General features: G+C 42.5%; 1 protein-coding gene across 1 annotated transcript; it reads left to right on the top strand.

The window, feature by feature from the left end:
- Positions 1-22: 22 nt before the first annotated feature.
- On the top strand, positions 23-9,611 carry LOC133108021 (vacuolar protein sorting-associated protein 37D-like). Its single transcript, XM_061217429.1, has 4 exons — positions 23-1,163; positions 3,926-4,097; positions 8,402-8,484; positions 8,885-9,611. The coding sequence occupies exons 1-4, from the start codon at positions 1,041-1,043 to the stop codon at positions 9,383-9,385; spliced, it is 879 nt and encodes a 292-aa protein (XP_061073413.1). The 5' UTR covers positions 23-1,040; the 3' UTR covers positions 9,386-9,611.
- Positions 9,612-13,688: the final 4,077 nt, after the last annotated feature.

Genomic DNA, 13,688 nt, shown 5'->3' with positions numbered 1-13,688 from the left:
TCCTTTCAACGTATTAACATTTTTGTTCATTTTTCTTGTGTTGTGTGCTGAAAGACCTCGCCTCCACGAGGTGGCGGTCTCCTAATATACAGGCGTGATCTTAACAGGACACTCACCCACAGGGACCAGTCAGATGGAGGAAACACGCAACAGTTTACCTGTTGATCCTTAGCGGTCCCACATACTTGCTCGTCTATCTTCCTTCAGCTTGCCTACATTTTCAATTTACCTGGCAACTGGAATTACAGTCGTTCTATGTGCACCTGCCCACTGCAGGGAGGGTGTGCGTGGCCTTTCCGTGCACCCCTTTAAAGGCCATACTGTCAGAGGCGATGTGGCTGAGGCTTTTATTTTGCAACGAATACAATCTCCTTAAAACCAGACACAAAGTTGTATCTCATTACAGTCTCAGTACACACATTGTTTTAATTTTTAGTTTGTATTAATTGGGTTCAATGAATTGGTAAAAAGGGGAAAAAAACAATTCATGGAAATAATTCATTTACAACGTGTCTCATTAAATCTCAAATGACAGCGCTTGTATCATTTCGTAAATCCCTGTGGATAAGAGCACGGGCAATTGCGTCATGTGCTGCAATTGTAATGTATCCTAATAAGCACAGATTCCTGGACGCCTCGGATAATACGACAACTGTAGAAAGCCTTTTCATATTTAAACTTGTGGACTGCCTGCAAATATCAGCGTCAGGGTACATTATAGAACTATTCCTATGCATTTGAGACGGCCAAGTGCTGCATGTTTTATCATAGGATTTCATAATGTGTTTCGATAAAGGGTTAATCTTATATCCCATGCGTTCGTGCGGCTGCCCGTGGCATTACATATACTAAACGAAGCCAGTGTGAAACTGGCAATGCAGGAACTCGCATTGTCTCGGGCAACGGTGCGGTTCTTGTTTGTGGTCAAGAACAATGTAACTTGTATTACCTAAAATCTTGCGTCTATGTATGTCGTCTTCGGGTGACAAGTTGGAACAGGGTCGGCTCGTGCGCTGAATCGTCTGAACAGCAAGTGAAGGATGTCCCGCAGTCGAGACCTAAACTCTAACCCAGACCAATTTAGGATTCTGAACACCAATGAGCTCCGGAATCTTTTACAAGATGAAGGAACAATGGATCAGATCATCAGACTCAGTCAAAAGGTTGTATATTATGCTTTTTAATTATTGTTTGCTAGCAGTCATAGCTACTGATGGTATATGGGTTTATTGGTAAGCTATTAGCCTGTATTAGCTCAGACGTGAGCACCATGGGTTGGATTTCTATACAGCGAGACTACTTGTTAACTACTTGCTTTCATGTTCTATGATCATATATTACACTAAACTGCGGCTGATGCTACCGAGTATGCTGCCTCCGCGTCCGCTCCTTGACAGCAATGCATGACAACCGTGCTTATAGGCTTCTTGCTCAATTGCGTATGAGTTTTGTGAGTTTGCTGTATACACTATTTTGTCGCCTATACATATTTGCTTGCTCAATAAAAAATACCTAAACATGTTCTCTCCGCCACATTTGGAAAAAGTTAACTTAGCCTACCTGTGCATACATTCATAGAAGTAACCCTATCCCCAATCCGAAATGGCATATTAGTGAGATGTATCTCGCTATGAATCAAGGCGATGACTGCGAACTTGACAGGAGTGCAAGATATTTACATTTAGGCAATAAAGAAAACACCGATAGCGACTATTGCGGATGTCAGATTTTAGTACTTGTACTTGTTTGGATTCATGCCTTTGTCTGAGATAAAGGTCAGTCAATAATACTAATTACTCGAAGTGCTTGGCCGAAACGCACTACCTCAGCCCTGACCTCTTCATCAATCCAACTTAAGAAGCAGTTGCTCTCTACATGGCTAGTATTAATAACTCCTGCACCATATATAGTAGGCAAAGTTATTTGGAAACTGGATATGTTTAGCAGGCTACAGTCCAGTAAGGGTATTAAAATCATATCAAGGAAATATGGGTCAGTCGCTACTCATTTTAATCAGACATGGACAGTGTATGCAGAATGAATACTGCATACGTGAGTATGTTAATCAGTATGTATGACGGTACATTTCTCCTGAAAACACACTGAGATACTGTGTTGATTATACTGGACACTGTTCCAAATGGGATCGTGGATGATATTAGTTCTGCAGCCTAACTGAAGGATCCTCTCTCATCCTAATACCAGTGCGAAGTGTATTTCTCATTCTGCTAGTTGAAATAGGTTCTGCAATCACGTTTATTAATCCTTTGTTCTGTTCAATCTGGTCCTTGTGGACCTTCTTCTGCAAACGGTCAATTTTTTATACTAATGATATGTTTATTCAGTCCGAAATAAAATCGTGTACATGTGCAGGCATTCCTCTTCTATTTTTATGGATAACGCCTCTGGTTTTGTACTTGTGATTCACAGATTTCACACTGAAGGGGTTTGAGCCCAAAGCCAAAGTTGACTTCTTATAAAGAATACACTACTTTGTTTTGTACTGTAAACACTTAGGTCTGTGGTTTTACAGTGATGTGGTAATGTTGGTAAACTCCTTCTTTGAGGGACTCTTGGCCCTCCGGGACCCCTCATTGGCAGGCTGGGTGGGGCCACATTAAAAGCATACTGTGGGCAGAAGACCGCCTTTCCTTATCCAGTGGGTCTGGGCAGAGTAGATTACGTGCTACAGAAACTCTTAGTCATGGTGATTTATGTGTTTCTTTCATCGTCTCTTTAATATCGACTTCTTCACTGCCATCAAGTGGGAATACCAGATGCCCTGGTAACATTATAATCAGAAATATTATTTGCCCATGTATTTTTAAAATAATTGATAGTGCTGTCAGCCAGGGTAGCATCTCTGAAGAGCTTCATAAGATGACGCTGTGGTACTGTAGGCGTATGGTGGAGTGGGGAACTTGGGGTGGGGTGCTGCAGTGGGTAGCACTGTTGCCTCACAACAAGAAGGTCCTGGGTTCAAGCCCCGCCTGGTGCTTTCTGTGTGGAATTTGCATGTTTCCTCCCACAGTCCAAAAACATGCAGGTTAGGGACTACTGATGAAAATGAGCTCATTAGCTAACTCTGGCACATTTACATAGATTTTGAAAATGTTGATTAATGTGCACTGTCCCTTGTAAAGAAATAAATAAGTACTGGCACACCATACATTTGATGGCAGCGTAGTATACAGACAAACTGTTGGATTAAACTGGCAATTACATATATCCATATTGCATCCGATACGCTTTGTTTCTCAGTAATGATTGGGGCTGGATATCACCTAACCCCCAAGGGACTCCCTGTATTACTGTATTCATGCTTGTCTGTCAATCACTGGTCTGTTCATTCCTATTTATTTTATTCTTCCATGTTTTATATCCTCTAAATTTTTATCAGCTGTGTGATGTCTCTGCCGCATAAAACAAATTCAAACACTGAAATTTTAATATTGCAGCCTTAGAGGTAGGAATAAAATGAGATCCCAGGCTTAAATCTGTCCCCAGCTAGTCGCTGTTAAACATGCTCAATCTCATCAATCAATCAATCAATCATTCCATTTTTATTTGTATAGCACTTTTAACAAAGGGGCTTTGTCACAAAGCAGCTTTACAGAGAACCTTGTCTTATCTATGCTCTGTTTGTAGAGAGACATTACAGGTTTAATAAAGAAAATGATTCACCTTTTTGCCTGTTTTTAAAGTTCTGATATTTTTCAGGGTACTAATCCAGTAGGGTAACTTTTGCTAGTGTTTTCTTGTGTTGTTTTGCAGTCATGTGCACATGTTCAGCTAATTTTCACTGTTACCTGGTCCAGTAGCCCACAGACAGCAATCCAGAGGAATGGTGTTAGGTTGGCCAGGCCCAGTTTCGGGACACCCAAACAGGGGCGAGTGCTGAGCTGGGCTGTGTCCGTGTGTGCAGTTTCAGGGCCTGCAGGTGGACAGAGAGACCCTGCTGACTGCTAACCGCAGCCAAGCGGAGGAGAATCTTTCTCAACGGCCGCGTCTCCAGAACTGCAAGCTACTGCTGGCTGAGAAGTACCGGGAGCTGGAGCAGCTCGACGCCGTCTGCCGGGAGAAGCAGAGCCGACTGGGTGAGAGAGGGGGAAGAGGCTTCAGACAGAGGCGAAGCCTGGGTTCAGCTTTACAGCAGCTGCCTGAGAATCAGCCTGATAAAGTCAACCGGTGAATCTGTGATCCCGACACAGTGTGATAAACTCAAAGTCACTCCAAATGAGATGGTTCTGAAACTGTGACCCCTATCATATTACAGTATGTTAGATCACAGTTATTATTATGTTTCAACCTTTTTCTTTCTTTTTTCTTTTTTTTTTTAAAGCAGGTAGTATAATGTTATTACATGTGTGATTTTGAGAATTATAGACATTTACATTTTAGGGATTTTGCTGACGCTCTTATCCAGAGAGATTAGTGTATGAGAAAGGCCTAGATTTGTCACTCACCAACATGTCAAGTAGTAGTTAATGAGACTGGTCCAGCCATAACATGTCAGCAATAGGTAATCCTTTTCCACTAGTGCTATGGAAGGGATGGTAGAAGAGAAGGGAACTTTAATCTCTGTGTTTTTGCTTTTTTTAATTACTTTTACTTAATAGAAATTGAATTCTTATTAATTATTTTTGTATTATTATTTAATTTCTATTATTTAGTTTAAATAATTTTGTGTTATGAGACACCAACAATACTGCCCCAGATATGGCTCCTGCCTCTAAAGAAATCAGGATGTTACTCTGAATTTGGGTGGAATTACCTAGAGCAGGTTCTTATCCCACCAAGGATTAAGATGGTGGATTTAACCAAGCTATCAAGTCCCAGAGGTTTGGCCAAGAGATCCCCCCCTCCCACCCCCGAAAACAATTGTTGTAGGCAGTGTAACATCTGGTGGACTTGTGTTTCGTAATATTCACTTTTTAATTATATCATTTTCATTCAAGTCCACGACTATCTCTCCATTTCTCCCGAAAAGGATTTCTGTGGCAGACCTTGTATGCTCCTTCAGAAATTGTTTTCTTCAAGCTAGATAGAGCTGGGAGGTACTGCACCCAGACATTAAATCATTTTTAAACAATGTGCCGAAAATGTTTATTTTCAAAATGATGACTTCAATTGTTGTGATGTTCTGTGGTTGAGGAATAGCGCAGAAAAATACATAATCATGTAAAACAATTTGGTAATTGTCCACTTTCTCATTCCTATCCATCTGTCCTTGTGATCACTGGGAAATAAAAGGTCTTGTTGGATGTAGTGCACAGTCCTGCGGCAGCGTTCCTAGAGGATGAAAGAGTTCCTTTGTTTTTTAAGCAGTTTCCTCTCCAGCTTTAAGTTTGAACATTACAGCCCAGTGCAGTGTGCGTGATCACAGCCTATGGCAATGGAAATGGTAGAACACAGACATGGCATCATAATCGGATTGCGGCACTTTTGGTTTCTGCCAGATGGGCAATATCTGCTGATCACAGTCTAGTGCACATACAGAGGCAGATGTGTTAAATATGGACGAACAGCTGTTGAACCTGCTGGCCATGGAGGATTGGGTAGTTGTGGGGGTTGGTCCTCTCTAGGCAAAGCTAAGACGTTGGTCTTTGGGGAATATAGAAGATCTCTGTGGAGAATCTGATCTGTCTCTTAAATGTGATGCAGTAGGAAGTGATAGGGTGGGTCAGATGGTTCTGACTGCATGCGTATGGTAGGACCCCTGTACACATCTACATTCCCCCATATGCCTCAACAAAGGTAATTCAGTGATAGAAGGAGGCTGTGATGTAACTTCCTATGGAAGTAGAAGTTACCATGACAATACTGTCATGGTAATTTGGAGGAATAAAGAATGTGGCAGGGGAAAAAAATAGACATCCAGGGTAGCTAGTGCATCTAGTGTCCTCTTTAAACATTATAAATTGTACATTGTACTGGGATCAGAAAAACAGCAAATTCAGGATGAAACTGGATAATGCTGGGCAAGGATTAACATAAAATTCACCAACTACCTGCTTTCATTGGGTGAAACTACTCATGCAATTATTCAACACTATGTTTTGTTTCATTTTGTACCCATGAAGTGCATTCTGGGAGGTGACAAAAATGAATTTTGCTCCCTGCTGGTCCCTGCTCCTCATCGCTCATATGATGAGCTTGCCAGTATCTAATTCGGCATCTGCTGTGAAAGTGGTGGCACAGTTCCGATTATGGGTTGTTTGGTATTTTGACAGAGGCATATGGAGAGACTTGATAAATGTTGCAGTCCCACAGTACGGAATGTACATCCACAGGGCCTATGTGAAATTTTCATTCTCAGTCCTTATAGTTCCCGTCAACACATTAATCTTAAACTATCAGGACTGCAGTGTCTGCCCGTCTTGCTCTCGAAACACTCTCGCTCTCAGAAGAAAGTGACAGTGGAGGTACATTGCGGTTCTTCAACGATCAAATTTCCCAAATTACCCTCAAAGTACAGTAACGTTCTCATTGGATACAAATTAGTACTTTTTCCAAACAAACAAAGGTACACGTTTATTATATGTTGCTGGCTAGCACCTGTAGGGTACTGTCCCAGCGACATTTGTACCTTTTTAGGCCCTTTTCGTCATATATTCTTTATACTTTATATTAATTATCTGGAGATGTAGTGGGGACATCTGGAACATATATATAAAAAAATGTTTTCCTCTTCCTCAATGTGGCTTTGTTGTTTTATTTTATTTAACTGGAATGACAGTCACATTCCCTCAGAGAATAATTTCTCAAGATGTTCAAATACATTAAAACAATGCACCAGCCCCACTGATGCGCTGAAAATAAACTACACTTTCTTTCTTTTTTGCTCTACGAGACATGCTGGGCTCAGTACAGCAGGTGACTGGCAGTTCAAATGAAGATATTTATTTTTGTGATTGTGTATTAAAGGATCAAATGCGTCGGTTGTGGGCTGGATGCAGACTTTTTCCTGTAATGTTGCATTGGGATATGCAGACTTTCACTTTCACAAGACCATATGCAATGGGCCATATATTCTTCAAATGACAAATTGCAGGCAAAAATTTTAAACACATTATGAAATATAATGAAACTGTTTTTTCATGAAGTGTCAATCAATCTCAGCATTAGCCCTTACCTGATCTTTGAATTACTGTCAGAGGATTGAATGCCTTTTCAGCTTGTATGCGTACTGTCAAGCAGCATTGATGAGAGAAGAGGATATGTCAAGTGATTTATTGTCAAAGCCTTCTAGTGATATCCTAACTGGCGTTGTCTGTCATTCTTTGGCTACTAAGAATAAGGAAACATTTTAAGACAATTTGTACTTTGAGTGTGTCATGAGTTTTATTTTTGCAATCCTGATCAGTATTCCACAAGACTACATACAATCTGTTCTTCATTGGGCTTTCATGCTATATTTCGCTCAAAAAACCTATTACCAGTTTTCATTTCTGAGTACTGAGCCAAAAATGTGAATAGATTGGACTTTCTCATCATACTTAAAATATACTGCAGGCTTTTCCGTTGACTGGTAGCAGACACCTCATTCTCTTGGCTAGTCCTTTAATGGAGATTCAGGTAATGGACCCATTCTGGATGGGTCCATGTTGTTTGCTCACCTTCTTGTGATAGAGAAATTACCATTGGTACCATATTACCATTTACCTCACAAGAAAAGTTTCTACCACATATTCTTCTGTGAGAAGTAAAGGCTAAGGTGCTGAATCATCTCCACTCCAAATCTGGGTCAGCTGTTCCACTGTGTTTGTGTGTCTCTTCCCATCAAACCCCAGACATCTGAAGGGATGCTTATTTGTTTGCCTCACATTTTCTAGGAAGAAGACTGTATTGCATTATCATGCAAAAAGGAAAAGAAATGGGGGAAGGCAATGGGTAATTTATCGATTGTGATATTAAAAGACCACCATCTCCATAATTTCATTTTTGCTGGCGTATTGTTGGTGCTTTTTAGTTAGTACAGACCCCCATCATTGAAGTAGCCCTGCCGTGTTTTGTTTTTCCTTTATATACTGTAAATGCTGCTTAGAAGGTTATAACCATGCACACTTGTATGCATACACCCATTAGTGAAATGATGCATGCTGGGACACATGCTCCCAGGATATCTCTTCTCAAGGGGCTTGCCCCTCTTTTTCCAGATGGATAAGTGAACACAAAGTTTGCTTCCTTTCTTGCCTCCAGGGGCTGAGAACAGCCTTCGCGTTGCTGCTGCTGTACTGTGGAACATTTCTAGCTGACTGAAAGGTGTTCACATGGAAATAAAAGACCGAGATAGAGGTTCAAGTGTACCCTCAGCAAAGGCTGCCTTCCGGCCACTGCTTTCACTGGACTCAGCTCATGTAGCATGTTTCAGAAGGCTTGCTTTTCCCTGTCCCTCCAGACACCTGCATACAAAGGCATGGGCCTCAGACAGCCCAGCACCTTCTCCAGGAAGAGGTAGCTCGTGCTGAGGTGAAATCAGAGGTAAATAACTGCCAATTTGAGGCTTCTGCGTCAACCGTACAGTAACAGTGTAATGACGGTGCCATGTTTCACTTTATTGAATTGTCACATCACAAACACAGCACTGGATGTTTTCCTGAACATCTGAAACACTAGTATTGTAAACCCAGTGGTAGTAGTCTGTGGGAAATACAGGCCTATGTATGTAAAGATATTGCTTTGAGATACAAATTGCAATGCATATTACTGCCATGATGACCATGATAACTCAATCACATCTGAACCTCTTGAATGAAGAATGGGAAATTGGTGTGTTTTCGACAACCGTGTCATTTTTTTATTTGACATTACCATCAATCCTTGCATACACTGTATTGTGAATTATAGAGGTGTGTATATATGATTTGGTCAACTTTGACAGGATCTCCTGGAGAACTTCATGGAAGGTGGCATGTCACTGGAAGGGTTCCTGGAGTCCTTTCAATGCTCCAGGAAAGTGTACCACATCCGTCGCGCCCAGGCAGAGAAGCTGCAGGAGTTGTGTAGGCCGCGCTGGAAACTCAGGAACCTCAACGAGGCCAAGAACGAATCCAGAGAGCAGCAGAAGCCTCCTGTGGATGGCCCTGCTGCTCCAGGCCCACCGCGTGTCTTTAAGCTCCGCTACGGCCTCACCCCAGCCATCATCCTTCCCCGGGTTCCCCTGGCCTCCAACCCAGCCCCGGCCCATGCTGCCTGTCTACCACCTCTGGATAAGCAACTAGGCCAGGCTTTTGGGCCTAGTGCTCCCTGTCCTGGCCCCGGCCAGCCAGTGGGCCTCAGAGTGATCGGGCACCTCCCTGGATGGTCAGCCAGGCCAGTACGTTTACAGCAGCTTTGTAGGCAGCCAAACCACCATCAGCAGCCAGACCCCCCGTTGCGATAATGCAACTGCTTTCCTTCCAGATCAGCAGCTCACACAAAATCGTTGACTGACATCTTTGTTGGTATGGTTATGGAAAGTCATGGCCAGGCAACAGGCCAGCCAAGCCAACAGCTTATTGGACACTGCCACAACTAAGGGTTGTTATTAAAAAAGTAAAAGTTATGATATATTTGATACGTCAACTGTAATCAATAAAATGGCTCAAAGTTGCTTCTACTAATGTTCATTCTAATGTATGGAAATCTTCTTTTTTCTTTATTGTCCTTAATGGTTTAAACTGTGTTCAGCATATCTTGTTTTTAGGATGGGACTCCTGATTTGCCTGCTGCAAACTGCAGTCTACCAAATATAAAGTATTTTTATGTGAATGTGATGAACAGGGGGGCTGGAAATCTCTTTAATTTTGTTTGTGAAGATCAATAAAGTCCTACTGATGGTGTTTATTATGAATTTTTAAGTATTTGTTGAACCAAAAGCACATGGCTGTGATATCATATCTGTCATAAATCCCAAATCAATGGCAGAACACTGGCCACAATAAAAGAAAGAAAAGTGCTTTGATCTTTCCCACTTTTCTGATATAATATTCCAGCAAGCAAGCTTTTTATATAAAATAACATAATGGCGAGAATCGGTCATTCAGCCCAGCAATGCTTGCCTTTTCCTACCACTAAAGTATACCCTCTGCTTAGTTTGCCTAACAGCTAAATAGTATCTAGCACCGTATGAAGCCTGGCCTTGAAAACCGACCAGTGTTTCTACCTCCACTACATGTCCTGGCAAGCTATTCCACACTATTATATGCAGTATATTGCATGTTCATGCTTCAGGGGATGGGCGTGTGGGCCCTTGTGTCAAATCAGCCTACTGTAAATCACATCAGTAATGGTAGAGTTGGTGTTTTAATAGGATCCATTACAAAAATTTTAATATATCACTATGTCAAACTTATGGCAGAAACCACAGTATGTTCATTTTCTCTGGTTATTTGACTGGTTCAATGCTTCTGAACCCATACACAGTTGGTTATGTGCATTTGGTTCGACACATGCAGCTTCTTATCTGGTGTTAAAGGAGGGTTGTTTTTCTCGTCTCCTGGATTGCGTGCGTTATATTACAGCCGCCAGGAGGCAAAGCAAGTGGGGGGGGCTGAGGCTGGAGGAGAGGCGACAGAGGAGGAAATTAGTCTAAATTTATCACCCTCCTCCTGTATCAGTCTTATGGTCTGCCTGGGGGTCTCTCTCTGCCCAGCTTTCTGTTAGTATCCACTCCTCAGTGTCATAACCCAGCTGGTCTCCTTTCTCCCCCTGAAGGATTATGCTTTATTGATATTATGGTGACCCCTCCATTACAGCAGTGAACTGGGTTTGGTTGGTTTTGCTTGTTGTCCTACTTTCTGGTCTAAAGCATGACTAAATTACCTGGAGAGTTGTGTATGGAGGGGGTATCGACAGGGAAGCATGGCGTTGCCCTGTAACCATGGCAATTGCGTGAAGATACAACATGTAACCATGATGAGTGCTTGAAAGTACCGTGCGTAATTCTAATGTGCAAAAATGAAGTGTCCATTCAGTTATCGTAAAGGAACCACCATAGGTCAACTTGGGGAAACCCACCAGGGAGCTTCTGGGACCGGGATCCGTAGCACACATCCAGGACAGCCTGGCAACTTGAGTGATCTACAAAGGGGAGAGGCACAAGGATACTCTACGCCCCGTTTCCTGCCTCGGCCCGACTCCCACAGCAAAGGGTAAATGGCAGGCATTTCTATAGCGCCTTCATCCAAAGCGCTGTACAATTGATGCTTCTCCATTCACCCATTCATGCACACACTCGCACACCGACGGCGATTGGCTGCCATGCAAGGCCCCGACCAGCTCGTCAGGAGCATTTGGGGGTCAGGCGTCTTGCTCAGGGACACTTCGACACCGCCCGGGCGGGGGATCAAACCGGCAACCCTCCGACTGCTCTTACTGCCTGAGCCACGTGGCCCCCAGCAAAGCCTGTGGCCCCCGGGGGCGGCCGAGCGCTGGCGGTGACAGGCTCCGCAGCACAGCTGGCAGGCAGGTAAACCTGAACTTTTTACCGTCATTTGATAGCTTCTCCGGGTCTCTCTCTCTGCTGAGACTCTCCCATGTTTATTCAGGGGAGCATGGCATGACCGAGGTGAGGGAACAGCCCTGCTCAGAGAATGATACTGCAGCTTATGTTTGATACAGAACTAGAGGCCACTCCAGCCACAGTCTTGACTTTTGTTTCCTCTGCATTTACCCTCAAACAGCCCTGCTTCATACACTCAGTGATCACTTTATTAGGTGTCCACCAGCGTGTTCATGCAAATATTTAATCAGCCAATCATCTGGCAATAACTAAATGCACACAAGCATGCAGACATGGTCAAGAGGTTCAGCTGTTAGACCAAATGTCAGAATGGGGAAGAAATGTGACTCAGACCATGGAATGGTTCTTGGTGCCAGATAGGGTTAGGAGGTTAGAGTATCTCAGAAACTGCTGATCATTTCACGCACAACAGTCTTTAGAAGACCGATAAGTCTAATAAATTAGCCTAATAAAGTGCCCACTGAGTGTATATCTGTCAAGCATAAGTACATTTCTCATTGCCATAGAATGCAGTTTCATTACCAGTTCAATCTATACTATATTACTAAGGGATACTCACCATTCTGCATGGTATACAAGCAGAATGGTGAGTATCCCTTAGTAATATAGTATAGATTGAACTGGTAATGAAACTGCATTCTAAGCCATCCTGTCAAGCAGTGCATTTGTGCAGTTTTTTTATTCGACAGATTGGTTAGTTCATTACGTCCATTAAGGTTTTATTTTTTGTGCTGACAGCATGGGAATGTGGAATGTTCCATTTGGAGGTCTCCAAGCGAGAAGAACTAAACTATTCTTCCACAGCTGTACTTGATAAACACTCCTTGCAGAGAAAAGAATGCCCACCATAATATTCAAGGGTATTTAATACAAGGGAAAGGCAGTCAGATCTTATCTATGCTGGCACATTTTCTATTGCTTGCCGGTTGAGCAAGCCTTCCTGGCATCAAATCAAATGACATCGTGAACTCATTTGAAGGGAAGTGAATCCAGCTCATAAAATGTATGACACTGCATTAATTTATGGGACACTGCACTGTTAGGCCACGCTGTGAACAGGACAGAAAAAAGACGTTCAAGAGTTATCAGCCCTGGTGGTGGTGCATTGGGTAGTATAATATGCATGAGCAAAGTTGTGCAAGATGACGGCTGAACATTTCTTTCCTGTGAAATGACATCAGAAAGCACAAAGTTATAATGGCAATTTGTATGGCTAATATGGACATTGAATTAGAAATGACCCAATCAAGTTCTGTCAGGAAATACCTTATCATCAACACCCATATTCCTAAAGTCAAATACATCGATTTAAAGCTACATAGATACGTACATTCGCAAGCACTTTATTCGGAATAGTTTTACTTTATTACACTTACTTATTCATGCCATTATCTAATCAGCCAATTGTGCGGCAGCTGTGCAACGCATACGATCATGTAGATACGGGTCAGGAGCTTCAGTTAATGTTCACATCAACCATCAAAATGGGGGAAAAATGTGATCCAAGTGACTTTGACCATTGAATGATTAGTGCTGTCAGACAGAGTGGTTTGAGTATCTCAGAAACTGCTGATCTCCTGGGATTTTCACACACACTAGTCTCTAGAGTTTGCAAAGAATGGTGCAAAAAACTTAAAAAAATCTAATGAGCAGCAGTTCTGCAGGCAGTATGCATTATTAATGAGGGACTTCAGAGGAGAAGGGTCAGACTGGTCAAAACTGACAGGAAGGTGACAGTGACGCAAATAACCACACATTACAACAGTGGTATGCAGAAGAGCATCTCTGAACACATAACGTATCATAGCTCGAAGTGGATAGGCTACATCAGTAGAAGTAAAAATAATAAGTCTAATAAATACGTAATAAAATGCTCGGTGAGCGTATTATAGAGGCAACGGAATGCATGTCTGAGTGTGAACACCAGGAGAACATAGACATCATTTCAAACAGTAGTGCAGTAAGCAAAACTAGAACACACAAGATAGGCCGCACACACAATACGTCTTGATTTCCCCCGATTGTATTGTGCATCTGATAACAGCTTATTTCTGCAAGGGATCATGGGTATGGCTCTAGGTTTTCTTGGCTCCACCTGATCTCCCCAGGGATCCGCACCTCCGGGTCACCTGACCTATCCCAGTTTTCCCCCCCATTAGTCCTGAGACCAAAGGCAGCAACT

This window comes from Conger conger, chromosome 13 (assembly GCF_963514075.1).
Source record: "Conger conger chromosome 13, fConCon1.1, whole genome shotgun sequence".
Lineage (NCBI taxonomy): Eukaryota > Metazoa > Chordata > Actinopteri > Anguilliformes > Congridae > Conger > Conger conger.
This window is presented reverse-complemented; position numbering and strand designations above follow the sequence as displayed.

What these genes read in the sequence shown, in the direction of transcription:
- LOC133108021 (XM_061217429.1), top strand. Translation starts at nt 1,041, where the DNA reads ATGTCCCGCAGTCGAGACCTAAACTCTAACCCAGACCAATTTAGGATT. An exon ending in TCATCAGACTCAGTCAAAAG is followed by an intron (nt 1,164 to 3,925) that starts GTTGTATATTAT and finishes CCGTGTGTGCAG; the next exon opens with TTTCAGGGCCTGCAGGTGGA. An exon ending in GTGCTGAGGTGAAATCAGAG is followed by an intron (nt 8,485 to 8,884) that starts GTAAATAACTGC and finishes CAACTTTGACAG; the next exon opens with GATCTCCTGGAGAACTTCAT.